The 25,878-nt window shown below is 42.4% G+C and overlaps 1 protein-coding gene across 2 annotated transcripts in view; it reads right to left on the bottom strand.

Annotated features, from left to right (window-relative positions):
- Window positions 1-25,878, bottom strand: part of si:dkey-112m2.1 (transmembrane protein 132C) — a 167,993-nt gene that overhangs the window by 7,336 nt on the left and 134,779 nt on the right. For both annotated transcript variants that reach the window (XM_037117719.1, XM_037117720.1), the window contains 3 exons: window positions 19,221-19,364; window positions 10,890-11,098; window positions 5,430-5,739 (listed from right to left, as the gene is read on the bottom strand). In XM_037117719.1, the coding sequence (XP_036973614.1) occupies window positions 5,430-5,739; window positions 10,890-11,098; window positions 19,221-19,364 (663 nt within the window). The remainder of the gene's footprint in view (window positions 1-5,429; window positions 5,740-10,889; window positions 11,099-19,220; window positions 19,365-25,878) is intronic.

Raw genomic sequence — 25,878 nt, 5'->3', positions numbered from 1 at the left:
CAAGCCGCTGAATTACATCCGTAACCCTACAGGTTCTGACTTCATGCATTGCTTTGTTCATCTACTTCTATAACTGTTTGATATGGCTTCTCTTAAAATCATGAGAAGTTGTGAGTGATTTAACCTTTTTAGAGAGCACCTCAGCAGCATACCACAGACTAAACAGTGAACACAGCTAACACTCTGAGAACAAAATGTAGATTAATTACTAGAAACATTACCTATTAAATCATGTCTGCACTCAGTGGTACAGTTAACCTTTATATTCACTTATTTAATTTGCATTTCACAGGAGAGATTCGCTCACCTATTATAGGTAGCAATTATATTTCACATTCTTCAGATCTAGCTTGAGCTGGAATTGGAACAAGAATAAAAAGGCATATCTAAAGTTATTCCTTCCTTGGTATTGAGGTATATCTCTTCTGGGTTAAAATCCAATGCATCTCTGTAAACCCTCCTTGGTGCCTCCAGTGATTACACTTGGATTTCAGTGTCAACAGTTGGCAAGCACTTGTGTTTGAAGTTGGACCTAAATTGATCTGAATTAAACAAATGTCACATTCTCCTTAACACAACTGTCAATACGCTTGAGTTCACTCGACTGACTGTGAAGAACGTCAAGGAAGTGACGGAGTGAGCGAGTGCAGGAATATACTCTATAGTGAGAGGAAGGGTTACAAAGGTTATGCACATTTTCCACTTATATGCACCATATGCATGTATTTATTCCAAAGTGTCTTATCCATGTCGAACCAAGCAGCTTCTGACACCCTGCAGACATCTGAAGTCAAAAAGAAAATCGGTCAACATAGCCACGATTTCAAAAACATAACCCATGTGCCACCAATATGGTAGTGTATTCCAACACCTCCTAACAACAACACAAACTGTAGCCTCAAATTACCTAGAAGCATGACCACCTAATCCAAACTTTTCTGACAGTTTCTTTTAAAAAATTTTTATGACAACTGATCTTTGGAAGCATTACAAATGACTTTATATTGATTGGAAGCACAGTCCTTTGTATTGTTGAGAAATGAAGGCCATTGCCAAGAAACTAAAGATCTAACACAACGGTGTGTACTGCACCCTACAATGAACAGTGAAAACTGGCTCTAACCAGGATAGACAGAGAAGCGGGATGTCCCTCTAGAGTGAGAGACAGATGCCTCACAGGTCCTCGGCTGGCAGCTTCATAAATGGTACCCGGAAAAAAAATATTGATCATCGATCAACATCGATTTCAACAGTAAAGGGGCAACTCCAGGATGCCCTCCAGGCAGAGTAGCAAAGCCAACCTGTCGGAAGTTTTTCTGGAAGCATGAATTGAAATTTCTCCAGATAAACTCCACAAATTGACAGCTAGATTGTCAAATGTCTGCAAGGCTATAACTGCTACAAATGGAGAATACTTGACGAAAGCTGGAAAACAAAAAATATTATTTCACTTAAAATTACTATTTCTAGCCCTGTCAGCTTACTTGACTATACTTCATATTCTTGTGGCAACTCGTTTGATCAATTAAAGTGTGATTTTTCGTGGAATATTTTTTTTTTCGGGGTGACCCCAAACTATTGAGCAGCAGTGTACAGTATATCACTGCAGAGCTGCTGTTTCTCATTGTATTACATTGTCATTCATCCTCCATTTAATTAGCCCCCCGTTAACAAGTGTTTATGTAAACAGTGCAGCATACTAGTAAATTGGCCTGAGCTGTGTCAAAAGCAGGGCTGGATCTAACATTTGAGGCTTTCATATTACAGTCTATTAATGTCCTTTACAGCCATTCATTCATCACACCTACCTATAACATCTGCACAGATCAGTGAGATGTTAATCTACCAGACGATAACTTTGAATTGATTAAAAAAAAAAATTGATACTGAATGGCATACGTTTCCAATTCCTCTTTTTTTCTGTTTCATCAACATCTAACTTAACACAAGACAATCTCATATGTCTTTTCAGTCTTTTCCTCTCAGGCCAACAATGAAACAGCGCTCTCGCACACATAATCACTCCTGCAGTGCACACAGCTCTTCAATTGATATATAGAGACGGGGAGATTATGATTCCAGGCCACTGCTTCAACAATGTGTTGCTTTGTGTTGTGCTATCTTGTAAATGCCAGATTGATGTTGATTCACGGTGCGAGCAGGCGCACGTGCTGTCCTGAGCAGGGACCTGGTTGTAGTATTAAATAAATAGGATTCCCAGTGTGTGTGTGTGTGTGTGTGTGTGTGTGTGGAGGGAGAAAGAGTGAGAGAAAGAGAGACCGCAGAGTTTTAAGCCTGTGCCACAATGGAAGGCATGGTTCTCTGTCAGCTCATGATTAGCTGAAGTATTTGTGCCATGCTGCAATCACCGTAGTTGACGTACATGGAGCAGGGTTGATCAGATTAGAGGAGGTTATGTGGCTCAGGCTCTACCTATCTGGGATTGAATAAGTTGCTCAATGTCCTCCTGGACCCACACTCTTACTTATTAAGTCTAAACTTTTAACTTGTGTTTCACAATCTACAGCAGTGTTTCCCACACATATATTTTACTTAGGCAATCTGCAGTACGAAGCAATCCCTCCTCTGTGGCTCTTCCATTCCATTTTTTCCCCGTTAGAAGGCTTGTTTAGGTGGAGTTTGATTTACGCAGAGTTTTTATGTGTTTGTATGTGTGTGCTATATAAATTGTAAAGACCGCTGCTGCCATTTGTGGTTTGGGGCCTTGTAAATAAAACCTGACTCTGCTTCTGTTTCAACTGCAAAACCTTTTCTGTCTTTCTCCATATTCTCCATACATGTAACTTATTTCCAGTCTCCAGCTATTCAAACTCAGTGGCCCGACCGTAGGCTGTCCGGCTTGTTTGCCAAGCTTTATAAACACAGCTAGGCAAATCAGGAAACGGTGCAATTTCTGTGTATTTATATGCACGAGGTTAGTGCAGGTAAGGAAATAAAGAACTATAATGAGTTTCCGCCCCTGTCAATCTCAGTCAGGGGTGTTTGGATTAAATGTGGAGTTTTTTGTCAGGCACCTGGATTTTTTCCTTAGAAAAATGTGCGATACTGTTATCTAATTTGATCGTGGACCATGTAAGACTATATGATGTGGACTCATAAGGGTCACTTACAGCTCATTCACAGGGTTTATTTTAATATAAAAAAAATGTAGGTGCGAAAAAAATAAATCAATAATTCAGTGTGTTCAAACCCGTATTGATGCCGGCAGCACTTATGGAGCTTCTGACAGCTTTGAATTTACTCTGGACTGGGACAGGCGTTTAAGATAATTTTACATAAATTTCCATGAATATGAGCACATAGCTTAGAAAAGGGCTACATTTGTCCTTCTTTCTGGCCCGTTGAAAGGAAAAGAACTCCGTGAGAAAGAAAGAAACACAAAGTCTTCACATAATGGGCTCGTGTGTGTGCAAAGATTTGCCTGTTTTTCATGCATCCAGCAGAGACAGGGCAACATTAGCATTCATTCACAGTCATGTTTCTGACTACCTGAAAAATGAAAATTCAATATTTACTCTCCTTTTCAACACGTTTCTGTCTCCATAAAACCCCTGAGGAAAACTATCTAGGTTCTAGCTCCTAGATGCTCCACTGTGTTCACCAGGTGGTGCTGTTTGGTCCTAGGTGGGTTGTCTATGTGGGGGTTTATCAGGACACTTCTGCTTGAAACAGATGCTTGTTGCTGCAGTAAACACCACTGATGAAAGTAGCATTTTATTTTTATTATTTATTTATTCTTTATTTGTGCAACCAAAAAAAATTAGCTCCAAAGAGAGATGCAGATTTGGTCTTTCATTTCCCAACTTCCTCAGTTCCCTTACCTATGAGCTGCCATTTTCACATTACTTATAAACTTAATGCATTGTTGATATAGAAATTATTGATTGGTGGAGCGTCTCCTCCTCGCTTCGTTCATTTATCGTGCTGTGAGCAGAAGGAAAAGGCCCTGCATCAAAATCAATATATTGTGATAGATTTTCTTCTGTGAGAAATTTCCCTGACTTTACCAAAGCACTAGCCAAGTCTCACACCCCTGCACTGCCTCCCTCGTATCAGTCTTGTTCAACGGTTTAAAAACAGGTGTGATGCTGTGCTTGCTGTTAGCTGTTTCCTTGGGTGGAAAAAAGAAAACAACTGAACCTGCTGGAGAATTGTAGGCAGAATTGAGCATAAAATATGCAACATTTCACGTTCAGTCTCTATACATGGCTGGATCTTAGCTATGTGGCTCCAACTTCTGGGAAAACATCTGGTGAGCAAGGAAGTCGCCAAACATGATTCAACGCAACATGAATTAAATTTTAATCATAACTGGATCCATGAACATTTCTGCCTGAGTCAGCAATGGTGGTAGTTGTTTAATTATGAAGACAACTCCCATGATCCCACGTTAGAAACCATTAGTGTAAGTATTTTTTTTTTTTTTTACTGTTTTGTCTGAAATCACATTTTTGACTTACAAAAAATAGCAACTTTTATGACAAACCTTTAGTCCCTGGCACCAGAAACTCCTGCAGCTGTTGTGATGACTGAAAATCATTCCGACGGCGCTGACGTGTCACTAATGAATCTCAGCCTAAGTTCAATCAAGAAGACTATGTTCGTTCAATCACAACTCACTCTCTATCTTTATCCCCAGTTCATAATCAATTGACTGTAGGCGTTTACTTAATTCTCCTCTCTGCTGTTTCAGTGCAAATTTGCCGCTCCTTCTCCAAACCCATTCACCTCCAGTTCATTATATCCAGTGCCCAGGTTGAGCTCACCAGATTTCACCCAGAGTCATCCAGATCTTCAGCCATCATCTACATCCCATCATCACCACCAACGTCTAGGCTCCACCAGGGAGGATTCCTCTGCTACATTACTCACGGCTTCACCCTCCCTCTTTAAATATAATGGGGCCTAATCGCCACTTTTTCTCATTTGATGTGCACATTGTGCAAAACAGAATTTGTTGTCAGACTGCATAATTAAGTGAAACACAACAATAAGGCAGTCTGCTTAAGGCCCAGTCGACAGAATAAATGTTGGTAATGTGCATTTCTGCAAAGCACATGTTGAAACCAGTCTGTATGTTATAATTTTACATGCCTTTTGGTTCAGATTTCAGTTGCATCTTGTGACAATGCTGTGCTCATGTTCTCGTTAGGTGTGTGTGCTAAAAAACACTTGGTTAGGGTTAGGAGAAGATCAAGTGTTGCAAGCTAATATAGTCATAAGCTAACATGACCGTTAGCTACATGGTTAACTGAGGTTACATGCCGCCCCCTATTTATTTGGAGTATGAATTCGACAGTGACATTTCTTACATATTGCACCTTTAACTGGCAACATTTCATCCTGGCGACAGGACCGCTGCTTATAAAGTTAACAAAACACACACACAAAATGCACACTCATACAACCTGTAGTTTGGTAGTCCCAGCGTTCTGTCCTATCACGACTTGGCCCTCCAGCAGTTGCGCGACCTTCGGGTCCGCCACCCTCAGAGAATCCTTGACCAGTTGCGTCACCTCCACCTGCCAGTCAGTACCCAGCAGGAAGTTCTGCTGGCCCATCCTGTCCTCCTCCGAGGCTCCCCTCACTTCTCCGTTGTCTGCCACAAACTGCGTGAGGACACGCAGGGTGGTGCTCTGATACTGCGCCACGCAGCTGCTCTCCGTCCTCTCGTCAGCCGCATCGCCGTCATTCTTGACATCAGTGACCCTCTCGTACCTTCAGGGAACGGAAACAAGAGGAATGACGCGTGGATCAATTGTCGCTTATAGCAGTGAGAGCTATAGAGGCAGATAACACGAGTCTACTTCAGTTTGTTTGCGGGGTAAAAAGAACTGTGAGCTCTTTGTGTCTGGAGGAGTCCTCGGGAGACACTTTGAAGGTTATCACCAGTAACATTCTCCTTTTCCCTATCACAAATGCAATGTAATTCATTTCTCTTTTCTTATCACCATTAATGCCCATAAAGTCTGCGCACTCTGATGTATTTACAGCAGTCAAAACCCCCGACTGTCTCACTGTGCTGCAGGTTTCCCCGACCTCTGGAAAGTCGTCGGGCTGCCAGTGTTTTCAAGAATCCATTAAAAACAGCTTGCAGAGACAAACTGCTGCCTTGCTTGCGTTCTCATTTTCTTTCAAAGGGCAACTGATATTTTGCTGCATGTCTGCCATTTATTTGGCCGGCGGCAAACACTTTGCAGATATAGCCATCTCGAAAGATATGTTTTAGAGCAAATGCAAACCCACTGGGGGAATTTGTGACACATTTGTTCGATTCTTTTCTCTCCTGTTTAAGTTTATGTGGCCGTTTTTCACGTCAGAGGAGCAACCTTGGACTGGAGAGGAAGGAAGGAAGGAAGAAAATTGACAGTGGATCTAAAAAGATAAATCATAGTCTCAAAGCCATTACAAGGTGAAATTCATATGGAACCCAGATGTTTAATGCAAGTTTTATTGTAGTTTATCATGCAATCTGTTTTCATTTGATTCTGCTCTGCTCCACTGTATTGTATTTTCAAAGCAGTTTGTCTCCCCTCATGATTAACTGCAATTTACTGCACCTCCCAAAAGTTCTTGGTTTCATTTCTATACATGTATATATATAAAAAAAGCATTAAAACTGCTTGTAGACACAAACTGCTCCCTCGACTACTATAATACATCATATTAAACAACAACATATTGTATTTGTTTGGTCTCCGGGCTGAGCTGTGGGAGCTGCAGTGACGGATAAAATGTGGCCTCAGGACACGGATCCGCTCCACGGAGCCAACCAGGTCTGACAATGAAAAGAAACATCACTATGGCTATTAGGCATATACATCACTCTTATCCACCTGCTCTTCATCTCACATCACTCTTTATCGCCGGCGATAAGTCTGTTTTGTCGTCCCGTGCATTTCATCTCTCGCGGTGTGTACCTGGCTCTTGCTCTGTTTGTCACATCCATTTCTTAACTTGACTTTCCGACAATCTATTTTTCAACTCTCTCCCTCCACTCTCACCTTCATTCTCTTACTGTTCTGAGCTCTGCCCTGCATCTCTCCCTCTCTCTCGAACAGTCAGGTGGTCGGGGGGTGGGGGGTGGGGGGGGGATGACAGTGACAGTTTCCATTAGGTTTAATGAGGCATAGCCGGTCAGGCAGAAAAACGGGCTGACAGGTTAACATGCTGTGGCCCAATGGCTTGGCTTGGTTCCTAACCTCTCTCCGCCAGCCCCTCCCCCTCCCTAACTCCACATCAGTGCAGGGACGGCAGTCTAAACCAAGGTGACATTTGTGGCTGGCAACAGAAACATGGGGTCAGGTCATGTTTGTAGCAGTGACTGACAGGTCAGCTAAGGTGCCGGGGTGTAATGAGGTGGCTTGCGCGCTTCTGTGAATGCGAATGAGCGCGCGCAACGTTGGAGCCCCGCGCACAGTGGTAAACCTGCACTGGGGAAACACGTTCTTTACTTCATATGGCTTTAAATGTGACGTATCAGGCATTCCTCATGCAGTGATGCACATGATGGACATGAATGATCAGGCGCAGGGGGTGTTTGTGTTAGAGTGCCACCCTGTGGGCTGAAAGCCAATGGGAAGTGGGACACTGCAGTGACGTTATGGCTTTTTTCCACTACTCCCATAATTTCTCTACAGATTTGTACAGCAGTTGTTTTATCTGTTTCTAGGGCTGCAACTAATCATGAGTTAACCTGCTGATTATTTTCAAAATGAACGGGTTAATTGTTAAGTTTAACTTGGCAAAATATTGTTCAGTATAATTTCCCAGAGCTCAAGGTGACAACTAAAAGGAACTTATTTTGCTCAACCAACAATCCAAAAACCCAAAGTCTTCAATTACTGTCATACAACAAAGAAAATCAGCAACATCTCTTCTTGCTTGAAAACGGGACCTAAAAGGTTTATTCATCTTCAAAGTAGTTGTGAAAAATGGTTTCTCTGAATAGACTGATTGTTGCAGCTCTACTTAAGACATCCACCGTAAAAGGAAGCTCTGTGGACCATCTGTGCTGTGCTGGAAGTTGTTAGCTTGTGATAATGTTAGCTATGGTTGCTCTCTGTTAGTGGAGCGAAGGGAGGTGCTGAGATGAGACAAATCCTTTGGGCCGTCGTGGAAAATCTGACCCAAGTCCTTCACAAAGAAATCCACAGTTCAGCAAGATTCAAACAACTTAAACAAATAGTCCACAGGCAGTAGAAAAGTGGTAAATACCCAAAAGTCATGCTTGATATCGTGTCAAAATATTAGTTTGGTAGATGTAAAAGTCAGTAGAAGAAGTAATTTTCTGGCAATAAATGTACTTGAGTATAAAAAGTACAAGTTAATGTAAATTATAGTGTATATAAAGTATATTATTGTATGTTATGTACTTATATACTGTGGATCAAGTGATTATCAGCCTGGCCAATCATCGGATGTAATATTAATTATTCTTTCTTATTATCAGTATCCGTGTTTTAATGGAAAATTGTCCACCTTTGGCTCTGATGAAGTATGTAATCTGCAAAGTAACTAGCGACTAAAGTTATCAGTGTAAAAAAGTCCAATATTATCTGCCTCCAAAAGTAGCAGAAAATGGAAATACTCAAGCACAAAGTACAAGTACCTCGAATTTGTACTGAAGTACAGTACTTCCACACAGGCATAATAATAATATCCATATCCACACACCCTCCCGCGCTCTCCGATCCCCTTCTAGCATCATCATCTTGCCCCATCTGCCAACCTAACCACCATGGGGTCAAGAGCTTTTCAGCAGGTCTGCCCCCTGCCTCTCCCACCAGACATTCGCGCTTCTAACGCTGTCTCCACTTTTGAATCTCGCCTAAGAACACACTTCTTCCAAGTGGCCAACTCTGTATCAGACTAATCATTTCATCATACTCCTGCCTCTCACTCCAGAAGCTCAACCCTGCCTAACCCGGCCCGGTTGGTTTCCTGTATGGTGAGGACTGCGGAGTCTGAATTGTGTGCGGAGCTCCTGGCACTATGTAATTGCATCTTCTTATTTACTTACTGTCCTCATTTGCACTAAATGGTCACCTGTTCTGGTTGTACTGTTGTTGTTATGTGCGGTGTCCTTGAGTGCTCTGAAAGGCACCTTTAAATAAATGCATTACACTCTTGAATGGGTAACCAAGAGAAACATGGAAGGTCTAATTTTTCATGTCATGTCACAATCCGCTCACACTTGACCAATAAAAAAGTGATTGCAACATATGATGTGCTGCAAATTAATAAATATAGCCCACTTAATGCTGCTGCTATAGTGCTAACTGAGGCTCAAACCTGACTGTGCCCATGAGCCAACCTAAAACGTCAACATCAACATAAGAATTTCAAATGGGGAGTAGATGTTCTCTCTCATTATTCATTTGACTAAAGTGCCGACAATAAGGGGACACTCATGTCAACGTCTACACCATATTAATTAGTGTTTTCATTTCACAGCACGTATTTGACGTAAATGTAATATCCTGGATCGGATGAAGGGGCCAAATGCTGTGCCACATGGAACACTTTCATTCCTTTTCTACATTACCATCCCTCCATTGTTTCAGCACTTCATGTCTTCACCATAGTAACAGTCTGCTCATAATAAGTAATAATTATGACAGCTATTATTAAATGTAAATTAGTGTGCTTCGGCGACTGTCCATTCTAATTTAAATGTGGTTATTTTCTATTTCAGCTGTTTGAAGAAAAAAATCACTAATTTAAATATTTTTATTACAGCCGACTTGGGCTCCTCACGATGCGCCGCACAGATCATCGCGCGCCGTTTCAGCCTGAGGAATTTTTTTTGTCCGTGCTCTGTAATGCTCAAAATCATGACTCATCTCTTATTCGGCAACGTTTTGGAAGACTGGATTATTAGGCAGTCATTATGCCAACTCTGCCGCTGCACCTGCATTTTATGCCTCGTGTGTCTGCACCAACACCTCCGTTGTATCCTCCACTGAAGAATGGTTTTCGACTTCTCATGCAGGGATTGTTAAAAAAAAAAAAAAAAAAACACCTTAAGTTAATGGCATGAATAAAGACATGCAGGCAGGGTGGGGAGACTGACTCCAGATTGGGAAGTGGAAGCAGCGTGGGGCATTTCCCTCCCAGCCAATCACGGTGTGAAGAAACCCTTTTTGTGAAGGCTTAAACAAAGCGGGGGAATGGCACACAGGTGGTTCTCACCCTCAGCCTGAATCTGCCCCTGACCCATTGAGAACCTCATTCCCCTAAGACTACCAGCCAGAAGCTCTGGTCTGTTAAGGCTTTATTGGGTTTTCTTGGTGGCCCACATCTTTCTAGTGAGGAAACTGAGTTTATTGGGGAACCCCTTAAAACCCAAGCCCTTATACACCCTCAGTTTGACATTTTATTTCCCTGGGGCTTGTAGGAGGCACTTGTTTGTTATACCCACATTTGTTTATTGATTTATTATCCAAGTAGCAGACACTGGGCATTTCACCTAGACTATATTTTTATGTAGGTTGGTCTGGCCCGTAAGCATTTTACTGCCAGTTACCTCCACATTGAGTTTAAGCGATCTTTAACAACACTTGAACACTCTCCTGGCGCTCCAGGCTTCCAATCTACACTACTAGATGCACAGTTAATGAGGCTAACTAGTTAACGACAGCAACAGTTAGAAGCGGTTAGCAGTTACTCCGATGCTGTGCTGACCCCTATTTGACAGGTGCCCAATTCTCACATGTTGCACATTTAAAATGTGCATTATAGTTCAAATCATTAAAAAAAAAAAGTACTACAATTCGGGGTGGCCAAGTCTTTTGGATTGCACCTTTTAAGAACGATACACAGTGCAACATGCAACAGTGCAGATGCAATAGACAATCAGGCCTCACCTTCTGTTGCCTGCGCTAACAGGGACCCTCCAGCCTTTGATCTGGCTGAGCTCGGTGTCGGCCACATCGATGAGCAGCGGTAGACGGGGCATCCACACGCTCATCTCGAGCTGGGCACTCAGGAAACTGTAGGTGAAGTTCAGCATCACCCTGCTCTTCCCTCTCGTCTCCTTCCCGTTGACGAACACGTAGTCACATCGCTCTGACACCTGGTGGGGGGGGGGACAAAGTGGGTGAGAGGCAGGCACAAAAAGGAAGCTTCAGTTTGAGACTTGGACAAAGTGTGACAAATTATTCGAATTCTTTAAAGAGAGCTCATTTGAATGTGATATTTCTGAAAAAGCATCATGGATGTAGTGGGGGAAATTCTGTCACTTGGACTGCTTTGAGGAACAGTGTCTTTTGTTCTTTCTGTCCGGTTGAAGTTTTACAGTCAAAAAACCTCTTCTGACAGGCTGCAGGGTGGAAGGAATTTGGCATTGCTTCAAGGAAACGTCGAGTGTCAGGTCTGCTCTGTTCCTTCCTTCGTCTGTTTGTGTGTGTGAGTGTGTGTGTGAGAGAGAGAGAGAGAGAGAGAGAGAGAGAGTGTGTGTGTGTGTGTGTGTGGGGGGGGGGGGGGGGTATGATTTTGGCTACTTTCAGAGACACATTTCAGATTCAAGACCACTTAATTGGGGAAGCAACTGAGGAAAAAAGCCAGAAAACAACCAATTTTTGGGTCAGTGGTTACAGGGTTAGCTCTAATTTAAGTCTATGTGGTCTCCCCAAAAGTGAACTAATATATGTAATTTTGCACAGTGTGTGTGTGTGTTTAAAGTGTGCAGATGCATCTTTAATGCCTGTGTGTGCAGTATAAGTTAAGTGACTTTGGTCCAACAGTAACAGATGGAGCCGAGGAAAGACTCAGAACCTCCTTCATCCGGCCACGGAACAAAACCGCGCTATGATTGGCTGGATGAAACGCAACTCCGAGGAAGTTTCTCAGATGCGTCTCCAGCACAGAGAAATTATATAGCGGGAGCATCACAAGTGTCTGTCATTAAACTCAAAGCACCGCAATCTCCTCATCAAACATTTCCTCCCTTTGAGGAGCAAATCTATCTAACGGCCCCCGTCAGTAAATGTTGTTTGTAATCACTTGTGTTTCAGTTCATTCTAATCTGAAATACCATCATAAGCTTGATTGGCACGGGTGGTAATTTGAGCAGAAGTCCTCAGTGCTGACAGTTTGTTGCTCATAACAAACCAGCCACAAGAAGTCTGTCATCCGTCTCCACGTCTTTGCATATAACTTGGCAGCTTTACTCCTGAATGATGTCAGACCAGCCCCTATCTCTGAGGAACAAAACTGACAGCTTGGTATCTGTCAGTTCTCTCCTCCTTGTCCCTCGTTCGTTTCCTCTTTCTCCTGCTCTCCCACTCTTCCGCTCTCACCCCTCAGTCTACTATAGTATGACTGCGCCTCCTACATGCTCAGCCTTCCTGTAATGAGAGCAGGTTGTGCTTCAGAAAGAAGGCTGATTCTTAGGTGGAAACTGAAAGCAGGGGGGGAGGGGCGGGGCAAGATTCACATCTGCGAGATGTTGCTCGTGATGACAAAACAATATCCACCCGAAAGTCATGTTTTACTTCAACACCACAATTAGGCAGCACAGGGTGTGATAGGATTATCAGTCAATACGATGATGACCCGGTGATTTTCTATCAGGCTGTGGAAATGAAAATGTTTCATGTTACTAGGGCTGAGATTAATCAATGCAGTAATTAATCTATAGCAATTCAGATGGATAAATCCAAGGTCCCGTGTGTAGGATTTAGGGGGCTCAATTGTCGGATGTCAGTTTTGATTTGTACCCACTGATGTGTGATTACCCGAATCGCTGTGTACTCGTTGCTGTAGAAAGAGCCTTTCATATCTACACAGGGAGCGGGTCATCTTTCACGGAGTCTGCCATGTTGCACTGCCACGTTTCTACTGTAGCCCAGAACAGACAAAAAAAACTGGCTCTCTCGAGGGAGCTTCTGGTGTTCGTGGGATAACCAGCAGCCATGGTAGGGTGAAAGAGAGGCGAGGGGTGTTCAGTTGGTTGGAATTCACCCTAAGACCTATGCACTTGAACTTGAAACGAATCAAAGAAAACAATTGATGAATATTGACCGTTTTGCTACTTCACATACTAGCAGGATTTATTGATTAGTCTTTGTTTTACACAGTGGTGGAAAGTGGTGTACATGTGCATTGCTGAAAGATTGCTCAGAAGTTAATAAATGTGCAAATTATTCTACGCTCCACTACTAGGCGTTCAATCAAAGGGGTTTCTGTTTCTCTAAATCTTCAGTCTACATTACTCCCGACTGCTGCTCTGTTCTGCTCAGTGATCACTGGTTGCCTCTCCAGACAGCCTGTTTGTGATCTGATAGCCTTATTGGATATGAAGATGTAGATTAAAGATTTAGATATTCATTCAAATTGTGCTTGGTACTCTATTAATGATTTTAAAAGGAAAAAAGCAAATTACAGGGTCTAATGCCTACTAAAAACTAACTAAATATTTGAAAGAATACTCTGTAGTAAAAGTACAATATGACTTAATTACAGTAATTTGAGTAGCTGTAATAAGTTGCCCTAAATTAAAATGAAATATATTTGGGTTTTAGACTGTTTGACGGACCAATCAGGCATCGTCTTGTGCTTGGAGTAATTCTAATGGATATTTTTCACTATTTTCCTGAGACTATTATAAGTGAATAATCGATTAGACACCCTGCAGTCAAAAATGTATCTTTTCATCTTTTTCCTGCAGTGGAGTGTCTGAGCTTCACTCTGTAAAATGATGTGGAGTGTCATGCTGGAAGGCCGTTTTCACATTCGTTGCCTAAAGCGTGCTCATTACAATCGGATTCACAGCCATTTGCTTCACAACCAGTTTGGAAGCTAATCCTGGTCCAATTTTAGGTACGCACAGGGGCGGCGCGCAAACCTGAAGCCTCCAGTGCACGCTGACTGAAAACAGACTTCACGGTGAAGTAGGAGACATCTCCTGTGGAGTAGTTAACCAAATTACATACACAATATTTGCATAATTATTATGTAATGATAAGTGATACAACGGGACAAGAACCTTTTGTGCAAAGCATCTTAAAACATGTCTGGAGGGGATCTTTAATCGTCTAATAATCATCAGCCGCGGCCTGACATGCAGCTTGTATTATAAAGTGGATGCAGGCGTACATAAAAAAACGTAATGCTAAATTGTTGAGAGAGGCGTCTGCCCTCGTCTGAGCTGCGCTAATGTGAGTTGATGATCATGGACTATATAGTGTATGTAAATTAGTCTATTTTGGAGGTGTGTGTGTGCACACTGAAAAGTCACAGAGATATGCACACACGCACGCACACACACACTAATGTGCCGGGTTTCTAAAGGCAACCATCCAGAGAGTGAGCTGAAAGAATCCACTTCACTCCTCATTGAGTCTCTCTCTCTCGCTTTCTCTCTGTCAGCCTGTCTCTCCCCCCCCAAAATGCTGAAATCACTTCATGTCAACCCATCTCCGGTGTTCAATCTCCAGTCTCACCCCCACTTTGTCTCCCACATCTTATATCCGTCTTTATCTCTCCACATGAAACGTATAGGAGATGATACCACCGTTACAGATTTAATTGAGATCTCTGTAAGGTGACACCTTCTGCGATGCGTGGGGGAAAAAAAAGAAAAAAAAAAGGAGCACTTGACTGATCGTCCCTAGTTGCTGTTATCACCATTAATGTGTCTCCTGAACTGACGCACAAATCAATGTCACTTCTCCATGGAAACCATCCATTGTGTGTGCACTAATCATGCAGACTTGAAATGTATCCAGAGTGATGCACGCAGTCATGGCTAAGGACGCCGCGGAATCAATTGAGCGCACGGTGCACGTACGGGGGACGTTTCTCATTTCTAAAAGATGTTAAGATTTCTTTAATTCACCAAAAAAAATGTAAAGTGTCTTACCTAACTGGCAATCCTGGCACTGAAGATAAGATGATTCTAGCTCAGGGCAGCAGGTATGTGCAATTTCCATCATTCCAGACTATAAAGACTCACTAAACTATAAAAAGTACATCCTGGTGTGAGGCTCAGTGGTTTATTGGTACACCTCAGGGCTCTATGTGATCGTGATAAAAAGGGAGATATCCAGTAAAACGGATCAAAACACGGGTGTGTTTTGATTTTTTTCATTGAGCTTCATATTAATGTTCTCCTCTTTAACATTGAAATTAATCTGCCTTTTAAAGGTAAAGACCTGGGGGAGGATACGTTGTAAACCCCTCACTTTCAACCTAGTGTTTAGATGTGATAACCATCAGCAACCTGCCCCGCTTTGCATTTTCTCACCTTTTTTCTACATATTCTATTAGAAAAAACATTCAAACGTTTGTTTCACCCTGGCACAAGGCACGGACTTGGCAGCCCACTAAAAGCAGCGAGGGCCCACTGAGCCACGTTAATTCCTGGCCTCCCGGGCTACTGTAGGGTACTGTATGCCTTCTGATAACGGGCGGAGGAGGCGACTGGCAAGCCAAAGCGAACCGCCGTAACCAAGCTCATCGGTGCGGATCAGCGGAATACACAGGTGTGTGTGTGTGTGGCTCCTGCACCGCTACGCTCCAACATGGGAGGGCATTAAAAATAGGAGGGGGTAGGCAGGTAAATCCACAGCAAAACAGGCATCATGTGAGGTTGGCTGTGACTTATATAAGGGAATGTTCTGCATTTTCAAGCGGGAGGTGTTATTAAACTTGTTGTGACCTTTTCAGTGAGGGGCATGACCAAATTATTATTATCCTAATCATATTTTGGCTGGTTGATTTACCAATTATACAGCTACCGACTGCTAATTTGTGATACAGGAGCTTATTACAGGCAAAAAAGTAACTTTGATGAAGAAAAAAAAAATGTTTCTTTGTTGGCTACTTTTGCTTTCCCTCACAAAGTTTTGTGTTCCCTTGCAAATTATGTTTTGTTCCTTAATAATATAGATACACAGCTGTATATCATGCTGCATTCCTGATCTTCTGTGGTGTAATGGAGACCTCCCTGTTGTTTTTGATAGATGCACCATGGGTTCAACTCCCTGGGTGGCTCAATGGCACGTTCTTGGCTAATGGGAAGAGGTGCCGTTAAGAGTGGCTAGCGACAGTTTTGCGGTAGCCCCTACAGACGCAACTAAGACTCCTTCCGTAGTTTGAGCGTTAACCATATCGACAATCTCAGCCCCAGCCGCCACAGCTGGGCACAGAGCATGGCCTTTAGAAAGGAGCAACAGACGGTAAATGCATCAAAGTGAGCCAAGTGTCGCGTCATCTCTCCTTCCTGCAGTGTCGTTCCCTGAACACGGACACTGGACTGGACCAACACACTACCTGCTCCTTTAGGACGCAAAGCCTGGGAACTACCTTGATGTTCCATCAATTAAGTTTGATAATGCATTTAACAAATATTCTTCCCTGCTTATTTGTTGGATTTCTTTCTTCCATCCATTATCAGCAACCTGTTTTTTCGTATTCAGGGTCACCGGGGGGGGTATGCAGCAGGTGAAATAGGGTGGGCAGGAGGGCAGCAGGTTACTCTCCGGACAAGCCTCACCACTCCCACTCACATTCACACCTACTGGCAATTCAGAGTTGCCACTTAACCTAACCTCCAATGACTCCGGGCTGTGGCAGGAAGCCGGAGCACCTGGAGAAAACCCACGCAGACCGAAAGGCCCAAGCCAGGAATCAAACTCAGGACCAGAATTCAACTATGAAAATATCCATAAATCTATGTTGGTACATATGTAGGTGTATGTAGATATGTGCCTGTATTTAATTGTCTGTGTAAATACAATGCTACTGCCCACCCTGACGTAATGAGAATGCTTTAAATGCGAAAACCTTAGTTTTTCTTTTTCCTCTTTCTTAAAATGTATTGTATTCAGGTTTTGTAGCTGTACAGTCATATACCCCTTTGATCTAATTAAATAAAAAAAGGACCTTCCTGCTGTGAGGCAACTGTGCTGCCCTCTTTCTTTCTTTCTTTCTTTCTTTCTTTCTTTATGTCCTTCTTTATGTCCTTCTTTCCCTCCTCCTTTCTTGTTTGATAAAATGACAGAGAAAAGGGACTATCACGATTTCCCAGGGCCCAGATCTGTCTTTGAATTGCTCGTCTTGCTGACAGTCAAAAACCCAAAGTTATTTGATCCACACTAAGACTAAGAAAACCTGAAAATAATGACTGTTTGATGTCCATTTTGGGTGGATTGGAGAAAGTATTACCAAATTTACAAGCTAACGTTTCAGCTCTGCAGCCAACATACAGGCAGGCGATGAGTTTCAAGGAAAAGCAACACAAGGTACCGTCGGAGCCGCCCCGTTCTTCCAAAGGATGTCTCCTCATTCGGTGCTGTTGCTGTTAATGGTAGTGAAGAGTACTGTCGACCCATGTTCATTCTCATTAAACCAAACAGTGATTTCTCCTGCCCTTCGGATGGGGGCATGAAGAACAACTGTTTTTTGAATTGTAGTGACCCTTCCCTTTAATAAGGGACAAGTCAACCCCAAACCATGGCAGCAAAATGACTCCCACATGATATCAGAGTCCCTGGATCATTTCACTGTAACGGTCACATATTCAAACCTTACTGATGTCTTTTGTAGTGGCGGGGGAAAGTGAGGAAAACACTCATATTCACATTCACAACTTTCTGTTGGGGGTAATTTTTGAGTAAGGTCACCATGGTCCATGCATCAAGGAGGACTTAACCCTCAAAGTTTCAGTGAACCGCTGAGGGAAGAAGGAGATGCTTCCCAATCACAAAGAGTTTTATTCTGAGTTTCTCCTTTGTAAAATCGGGTGGAGAGGGGAGGGGTGCCGCTTTCCATTCCCAAACTAGATGGGTGGGCAGGGGAGTGCTCTACCGAGGTCAGCGTCACAATGTGTGGTGCTACTTCAGTGGATAATTAAACCCTCTGAGAGATCTGCTTCTTCTTTCTTCCCTCTGATATGCATGTACAGTACACAGAAACACACAAAATCAGCTCCTCGATATAACACGGACACGCTTCCTCTCTCACACATACTGACAATTAAGAACAAACAGTTTATTTTTTCTCGTTTCTCTCACTTTCTGTTTTTTTTTTCCCTCTCTCTTGCTTCTCCTTTTCGCATAATAGGACGGGGGACATGTTGAAAGGCAAATACAAAACCGTGTGTTGCCGTGGTAAAAAAAAGAAAAGGCTCAATCTTTACTTAACACCTTTACTGGATTGCGCTGGCGGTTTTGCATTTTTTAGATTAACCACAAATCCCGTGTAGCGTTTTCCAAAAAAAAAAGCATTCGATAAGGTAAAGATTAATTACCCGAGCTCTCAGAGAGCCGATGAAAATCAACTTACGGAGATCTGAAACTTGCTTAAGATAGGAAATCAATCACGGCGAGCATTTTGTCACCTTTATGGTTTGTCAAAGTTATGTTATTGGCAAGTGGTAATGAAGTCACAAACAGGGGCTCTTGAGAAAACTCTCCTCGTTAGTGCGAGCAGCCAGCCTTCCAAACAGCAAGCTTTTTAATGCAGGAAATGGCCGAATGCAGTACCACGCTTTTAATAACACTTCCTTCTATATATGCGCTGCAGGAGCATTATCTGCATATTATCTGGAAAGTAAAACGAGCAGATGGTAGTTACAGTTGCATCCGCAGCAATAAGAAAACAGCATTTCATTCCCTCCCTAATATGAGTCTGAGCTGCTGTCTTCTTGAATTTTGGCTCCTCCATATCAGATGAGGAAGTACAGATCAAAAACAAGCACAGACTAGCAGAGTCTTTTTTTTTTTTTTTTTTAAAAAAAAAGAAGAATCTCCTTTGCTGTTAGTCTTTTCTGTATTCTGCCCCCGCTGTCTAGAAACATGTTTTTAAGGCTTTCTCTCCTCACTACAGAAGCACAATTAATTTAGACCAAAACATCTTCACACAGAAGATTTCCACTGCCCCCCCCCCCCCCCCGTTTTCAAATCGAACATTTTGTGTCTTCATGCAGCATTTTCGTCGGAGGCAGTTTTTTAACGGATGATCGCTAATGATTGCTGGAGGAAAAAAAAAAGAAAGAAAGTAAAATAAGCAGAGTCCCGTTCTGCTCGATGAAATTCAGCACCTGCTTCCTGGACTAATGAGCACAACCTACTTCTACACCCCTACTATCTTTTGTTCACTCTGCCCGCCCGCCCACGTATGCACTAGTAAGCTGACACTGAAAAAAAAGGTCAAATAAAAATGGCAGCCGCTCAGAACACATGCCCACTAACCTTAATAACCTGTTCATCTGTTGACTTGCACTCCACTGACTCTGTTACATCGGAGACGGCTCCGTCTGTTCCTACAGTGACCACCTTTACTGGCACGGCGACTGTTCGCCCGGTGAGGATGGCCGTGTTGAGGATCTCGGAGTCCTGGAAGGGGAAAGAGAAAGACACATACTTGTTATTAGGTGCCAGCTGTGCAGCAACTGTTTCCTGTGACTAACACCTATAAAGTTGATCACAACATTGCTCATTGAACATTGACAACGATCCCTAAAATTAGGTCCTTAAGCAATTGTGACCGGATAATATAGTGAGCAGGTCAGTGCTCTCTGGTGGACAGACTGTATAATGAAGCAACAAGTATGACGCAAACTGTTTTCAGATTTCACCCCCGATCTCGAAGGTTTGGTTAGGTTTAGAACAAACACAATTTAGGGAAAGATTTTTTGGGTTAATGTAATCTGATGAACTGCCTGCATGTGATCTAACTCGGTGGCTAAACTGCATCGTGGGTAATGTAGGCACCAGGTTTTGAAAAGGAAGAAGAATGCACTGAATAAAAAGGAAATATTTCTGCTCCATAATGAGTCCAACAGTGTTTTAGGAGCGCAAAGCAAGGCCGGTGGTATACTTTTCAAAATCTTCCATGTACATTACCCACAATGCATTGAGTGACATCACTGGAGGTAATGGATCTGATTACGTACAGCATCCTCTGAAACCACAAAACAGTCTTTTTTTCACAGATGCGATAGTACTCCTTGATTCAGGACATGGGCACCTTTAATGGAGCTATGTTAGCTGTCGACACACATGTGATTTTTCATTTTGAATGACTGTAGTTCATTATTCCAGATTAATCTAAATAGAAATGGTGCATCACTTTGTATCAGCTGTTTGGCAGTAGCCCACACTCCTCATATTTGCACTGCTGACGCTCATTTTGTCGACGTCACCCACTGCCGCTGGTCCCTCCACCGCTCTCCTCCCCCTAACAGTATGTACTGAGACACAATTGTGCATCTTTTTAAGAGGAGATTAGTTCCCCCAGATAAGGTTCTTCCAGCAGAATCCCCACTGATGCTCACAGTCACTGAGAACTCATTCGAAGAGAGGCTCATTTGCACCAGATTAAATTGTACAACCTTTGGGTCTATTTCTTGACATGCTAAGTGCCTCTGACTGAAAAAGACACATTAGGTTTAATGATGATTGAGATTAAATGGAGTGAAAGACACCTATTTTTGTGCATTCTGCTGTAAACAGGTATAAAACGCATTTATTTACTGTTGCGCCTGTCAAAACATTAATTACAGAGTGCTTTAAACATACGCCCCCCCTCCAAAAAAAAAAAAAAAGACTGAAGTGAAAGGAAAATACAAATATTACACAGCGGTGGTGAAATAAACACACACACACGAAAAAAAATAAAAAACAACCTGAATTAATCACTTTGTAAGTTCAGCAAATGCAAGAAAAACAACACAGACAGTTTTGTTACGGTGACAGAGAAGCAAATTAGAAAAGCCAATGTGTACACACAGGCTTTTTAGAAGTCTTTCAAAGCAGCACTGACTCAGCTGAGGGGGAGGCTGCTTCATAGCGTTGTCGGACCCTAAAATAGTAAAAGCCTGATCCCCCCTTTTGTTTTGGGTTGAAAAAGAAAGAACATTTAGCAGAGCTTGTCAGCAGATCTGTGTTGGTCCAGTACATGAAGCTTGAGATCAGAGATATAGACGGAAATACCATATGTTCGCTGTTTACTGTGTGGCAACATACGTTGCCTGTGATGCGTTTTCTCTACACTCACAAACTGCATTCAAATCATATTTACTTGAAAGTTCACATCCTCTGCAGCTGCTGGCTGGTTCTTGCCATCTGTGACCCTTCGTGTTTAGGTAGCCAGACATGAACAGTTAAAGCAACAGGGTTTTATAAAGCACGTAGATGGTTGTGTGACTCAAACTGACGCTGCTAGGTTTATCTTGTTTTTATTCTTCAGTTGTTTTATTTATTGATCAGACAAAAAGAAATTGTGAAACTCAAGTTTTAGAGAAGTTGTTTTCAGGCCGCACCTTTTGCCTGACGAACAGTCCAAAATGTTACATTGATATTACAGAACAAGAAAGCAAATCCTGTGGAAGCATATTATGCAAACTGTTGTTGTTGAAGACTTTGGTGATCAACTTCTTGATCAGTTGACTAATTGATTCAATCATTTAATGTTAATGCGTGTTGTGGATCACACAAACGAATGAAATTAATGTCAGGGGTGTTTTTATGTCGGCTTTCAAAAGAATGCAACACTTAAGAAGCATCACATAAATTAATTGTCAATTTGTAATCAAGCAAACTTTAAATAATGGTTATTTCACTGATGACAAATAATGAAATACTTTATGAAACATTTATAAAGCATTGTTTATTGGAAAGTTGCCACTGATGTTAATGAACCTTTACAGTTGCTCAGTAAATGGTTTGTCCTCATTTCATATTTCATTGTGCTTCCAACAAGTTGAAAAAAAAAATATAGTCATAGATTCTATTAGCTGTTAACAATGAAACAGTAACAATAAATTGTATAGCTCGCATAGCATCAAACTTAAACCTGCAATTCTTGTCATGAAGAACAACATTAATATTTTTAGTCTTTATTAAAGTAACATATGTGCAGTTAGTGCACAGAATCATTATAATCAACATATAACTACTCCTATTAAGACATATGTTATATTATGACTGCTGTGTTTTACTCGCATTGCACTACCTGATTAGTTATGGGAGTCATATTGACAAATACATGATTGAACACTCACATCTGCTTATCTCTACAGGAAAATGGGTTTTCTGATTGAAAAAGGATAAAAATCAATGCAGCTCAACAAGAAACATCTTTTTTTTTTTTTTTTACTCCACACATTCTTCTGTCTTGTCAGAGCCGGGCGCCTACGCTACCCAGAGTGCAACTCCACTACCTACAGCTGAGTGAGAGGTTCAGGTGCATTATGCTAGTAGCAGCTAATGCGGCCTGAGCTGCTAGCCTCAAACAGAGATGAGGACTTAAATTAGTGAAACTTGGCTTTAAGGAATGGTAGGACGAAAAGCAGGACCTCTCCGCTGCTGTTTGAGTCTGTCACAGCTATTCTCTGGAACTCATCTCAAGTGGAAAAAAGAAAAAATCCGGTAGACAATAATGCTTTATGTCAAGTCGCAGGCATTCAAGAAATATCACTTGATACACTTGAGAATGGAAAAGGCCTGACACAGGAGCAGGAAGCAGATAATGAGATCAATTAAGACAACGTCTGCTAATCCTTCAGCTCTCAGTGTGTTGGCTGAACAGTGGATCCTGCTCGTCACAGCTTAGTTTCAATAAAGGACGTCTGCGAGGCCTAAACCTTTGAAAGGCAAAAGCAAAACTCGGCTGAAGACAGCTCTTTGTTCATAAAAACTGGTGCTTCGCTTTTTTGCTTCCTTCCTTCATCCTCATGCTCTTTTTTGAGAAGGAAATCATTTAAAGCTCAGTCGTAGATTTAAGGAGCCCCACACCTAATAAAAAGAGGTCTCCTCTGCCTTGCTTCTTCCTCTCCCGCACATTGTATTTGTCTTTTTTGTGGTAGATCTCTCTGAAATCTGTTTGGAGGCCATTTCGACTAGGTTGGCAATAGTACACATCTAGTTCCTTTTTCTTACATTTATTTATCAAGGTTTATTTTCATCTCTCTCTCTCTAATGAAGCAGTGCCTGCGAGCTAGTTCAGGCAGACGACTTGAGCTGCGCTGCTACCCGCTGCTCACATACATACGTGACGTGCCTCCCGCTGTGATTCAGCCAGACGTGTCTATATGTGTGGCATGGATCTGCAGCTTCGTTACCCCACTGGGTGCATTTCACAAGCGTCATGCTTGTCTGATACTGTTGATTTTCTCAGCTTGTTTTTAATTTAATCTCTTTTTTCCTTTGTTTTATACTTCTACCACTGGTGAGAAGGCTCCATAGCAAAATTTGTCCTATTTTTTTTTTGTCAGTTTATGAGCTGCGGATCCTGAATCTGCACAGGGTGTTCTATTTTGAAAATTGACCTCATGCACATACTGTTCCGGTGTCAGACTCCCCAGCTGGCTAGATTTGCTCTGTGCAGCTTCCAGCAAAAATAGACCGGGCCCATATTCTCTGGGACCTCGAGCGGTGTCTGGAAAAGGTCGACATCAGCTCCGGCGTCATCGCCAGGAGGCGATCCAGATGTGCCCTGTGGGGTCACTCTCCACAGTCATCTACGGGACATGCGCCCTCCCAATCTGGCAGCCTGCTTAAACTGCAAAAAGTTCCCAACTCTCTCCGTGCCTGTTAATGTCACTGCTGCCCTGCGTTGGTATCGTTACATGTTCTTTCAGCCCCACCACCGCCCCAGCAACCACCTGCAGGCTCTGGCAAGGACGCTCAAGATGTTTGCTTATCATCCCCCAATTTCCCTGTGTAAGTTTCTCTATCGGCTGTGATGAGGACTGGAGTTTAGAGGCCACATTCTATTCATGTTTTGCTGCTATAATAACAATTTCAAACCTGAGTAGTCCGACCCGACTGAGGGTCTCGCAACAGGTTGATGTTACAGTAAAACTCTTTCTATAATGATTGTAAACAGGTGTTTAACCCCCATTTCACACGAATGAAAGTGATGAATGCAAACATGGGAAGGACGTCGCTTCTTTATTCGAAGTTGTCAATAAAGTTCCGTTACTAAATGTGGCATTCAGTCTCCCCCCTACTGTTACACAATCACATCACCACATGGCTGTTGTTCCAATCACCTGCCCCCAAAGTGGGTGCCAGTTTGTTGTAGCTTAATGCTAACATTAGCATTAGCTAATGTTAACGTTGCTTACGTTGCTTATGCTAGCTAGCTAAGGTTAGTTTGACTACCAGGACTGCAGACTTGCGATTACGTATGATTTTTTTTTATGTCCTGCTCGTTCCAAACATATTTCATGGATGTTTTAGTACAGTGTGAGGTGTTATGTCCTTGAAATTTATTGTTCTGGGCAAATGAAGAAACCATTTGACAGATTTTATGTGCCCTGAAGGCAACGCAAACTTTGCCATTCACACGCCTGCGATGAAGTGATGTTTTCGGAGACTGCAACAGCCGTTTTGTTCGTTGTACAATATTGTGGCCTCTGCTCCAAAACTGTCAACCTCTGCAGCGCCAGTACAATGTGGAAAAAAGTTACCATACAGCCCTGAAGCACAATCTCACAGAGACGGCTAAAAAAAATAAATTAAAAAAATGATGTTATTGCTGTCCGCCATCTATTCAGCGTATTTTAAAAAATGAACAAGAATATCCAACTGAAGCCATTTACTGATGTTCCTGGCACCTTGAACCTCTGCTTTTATACACCTCAGTTGTAAAAATGTGTGAAGTTTGATCCAAAGCTTTTCTTGCCTATTCAAGTTTTTTAAACTAACTGTCTCAGTTTAACACAAATCTCTCTCACAGCAATCATGAATTTGTTTGGCCGGCAGCGAAGGACATAAAATCTGTTCTGGGAGCAGGGCACAACTGAAGTATTACAGTGTTAAGATCTAATCTAATCTAATTCTGATGGATTTTAGGTTTACAGTGATATCATATAGACATGTGGGTGTATGTTGGGGATGTTCAAGTTAAATATGTATGTTGGGATTTGAGGTCAATGAAGGAAAACTTGGATATGGGGGCGAATCTCACAAATCACTTTTTGCGCACACTTAAAGCCGACGCTCAACACCCGAGACCTTCACGTCAACTCTCAACCTCGCTCCTTGCTGAACAATTAACATCTTTGTTTCGTGATTATATCAGAAGACCAAATGTACAGCTTCTGATGACAAATATATAAAAAAAAGTGTTCTTTGGTCCGTACGTCTGCGTGTGATGAAGTGCCTGCTTTCACCTAATGAGCCATTAACACGGGAACGACACCGAGCAGAGAGGCTTTAATGAGCTTCAGTGTGTATTATGGGGGCTGTTTGTGCCACGAAGAATTGAATATTAAGTGAGCTCGGATATAATACTCAGGATCACAAGCGCATGATCTCCAGACTGGAATTAAGTGAAATTTAGCGAGACAGCTGGAGTGACGCACGAGGCACAAAAGACAGGATCTTTATTTTCCGCGAAATCCACCTACCTCTCACTTAGCACCGCCCGGCTGCCTAATACCGTCCCAGGGGGGGTTATGAGGGGCCGAAATGCAAGTCCTATTGGCGGATAAACAATTATGTCTCCAAATGGCTGCATTATTAGCCCCTCATGCATGTGCCACTTATATAACACACAAGTATTAACTCTGACACACAGGCACACACCTTGCCGCCCCGCTCAACAACAATGACGACAAAAAAATGAATAAATAAAAGGGGAGGGCATGGCTCTCCTCTCTCCTCAGCTTATCTTAACAACCTCTCATTGCGGTGCAGAGGAGAGAGCAAAAAAAAAAAAAAAGGAGAAGAAAGGCGACGAGAGAGGGGAGAATCGATAAAAGGCCATTACGCTTCTGTGCAGCCGGGGTACAAGGGTGGAGTGTGCGGGGGCTGATATGGTTGTGGATGAATGATGCGTGCAAGGTGGCAGACAACCTACAGGAGCACTCTTTAGACGATGGTTACTGTACGCGAACGT

This window comes from Acanthopagrus latus, chromosome 12, assembly GCF_904848185.1.
Source record: "Acanthopagrus latus isolate v.2019 chromosome 12, fAcaLat1.1, whole genome shotgun sequence".
NCBI classification, from domain to species: Eukaryota; Metazoa; Chordata; class Actinopteri; order Spariformes; family Sparidae; genus Acanthopagrus; species Acanthopagrus latus.
Note: the sequence above shows the minus strand (reverse complement) of the source record. Positions and strands in the feature narration are given on the sequence as shown.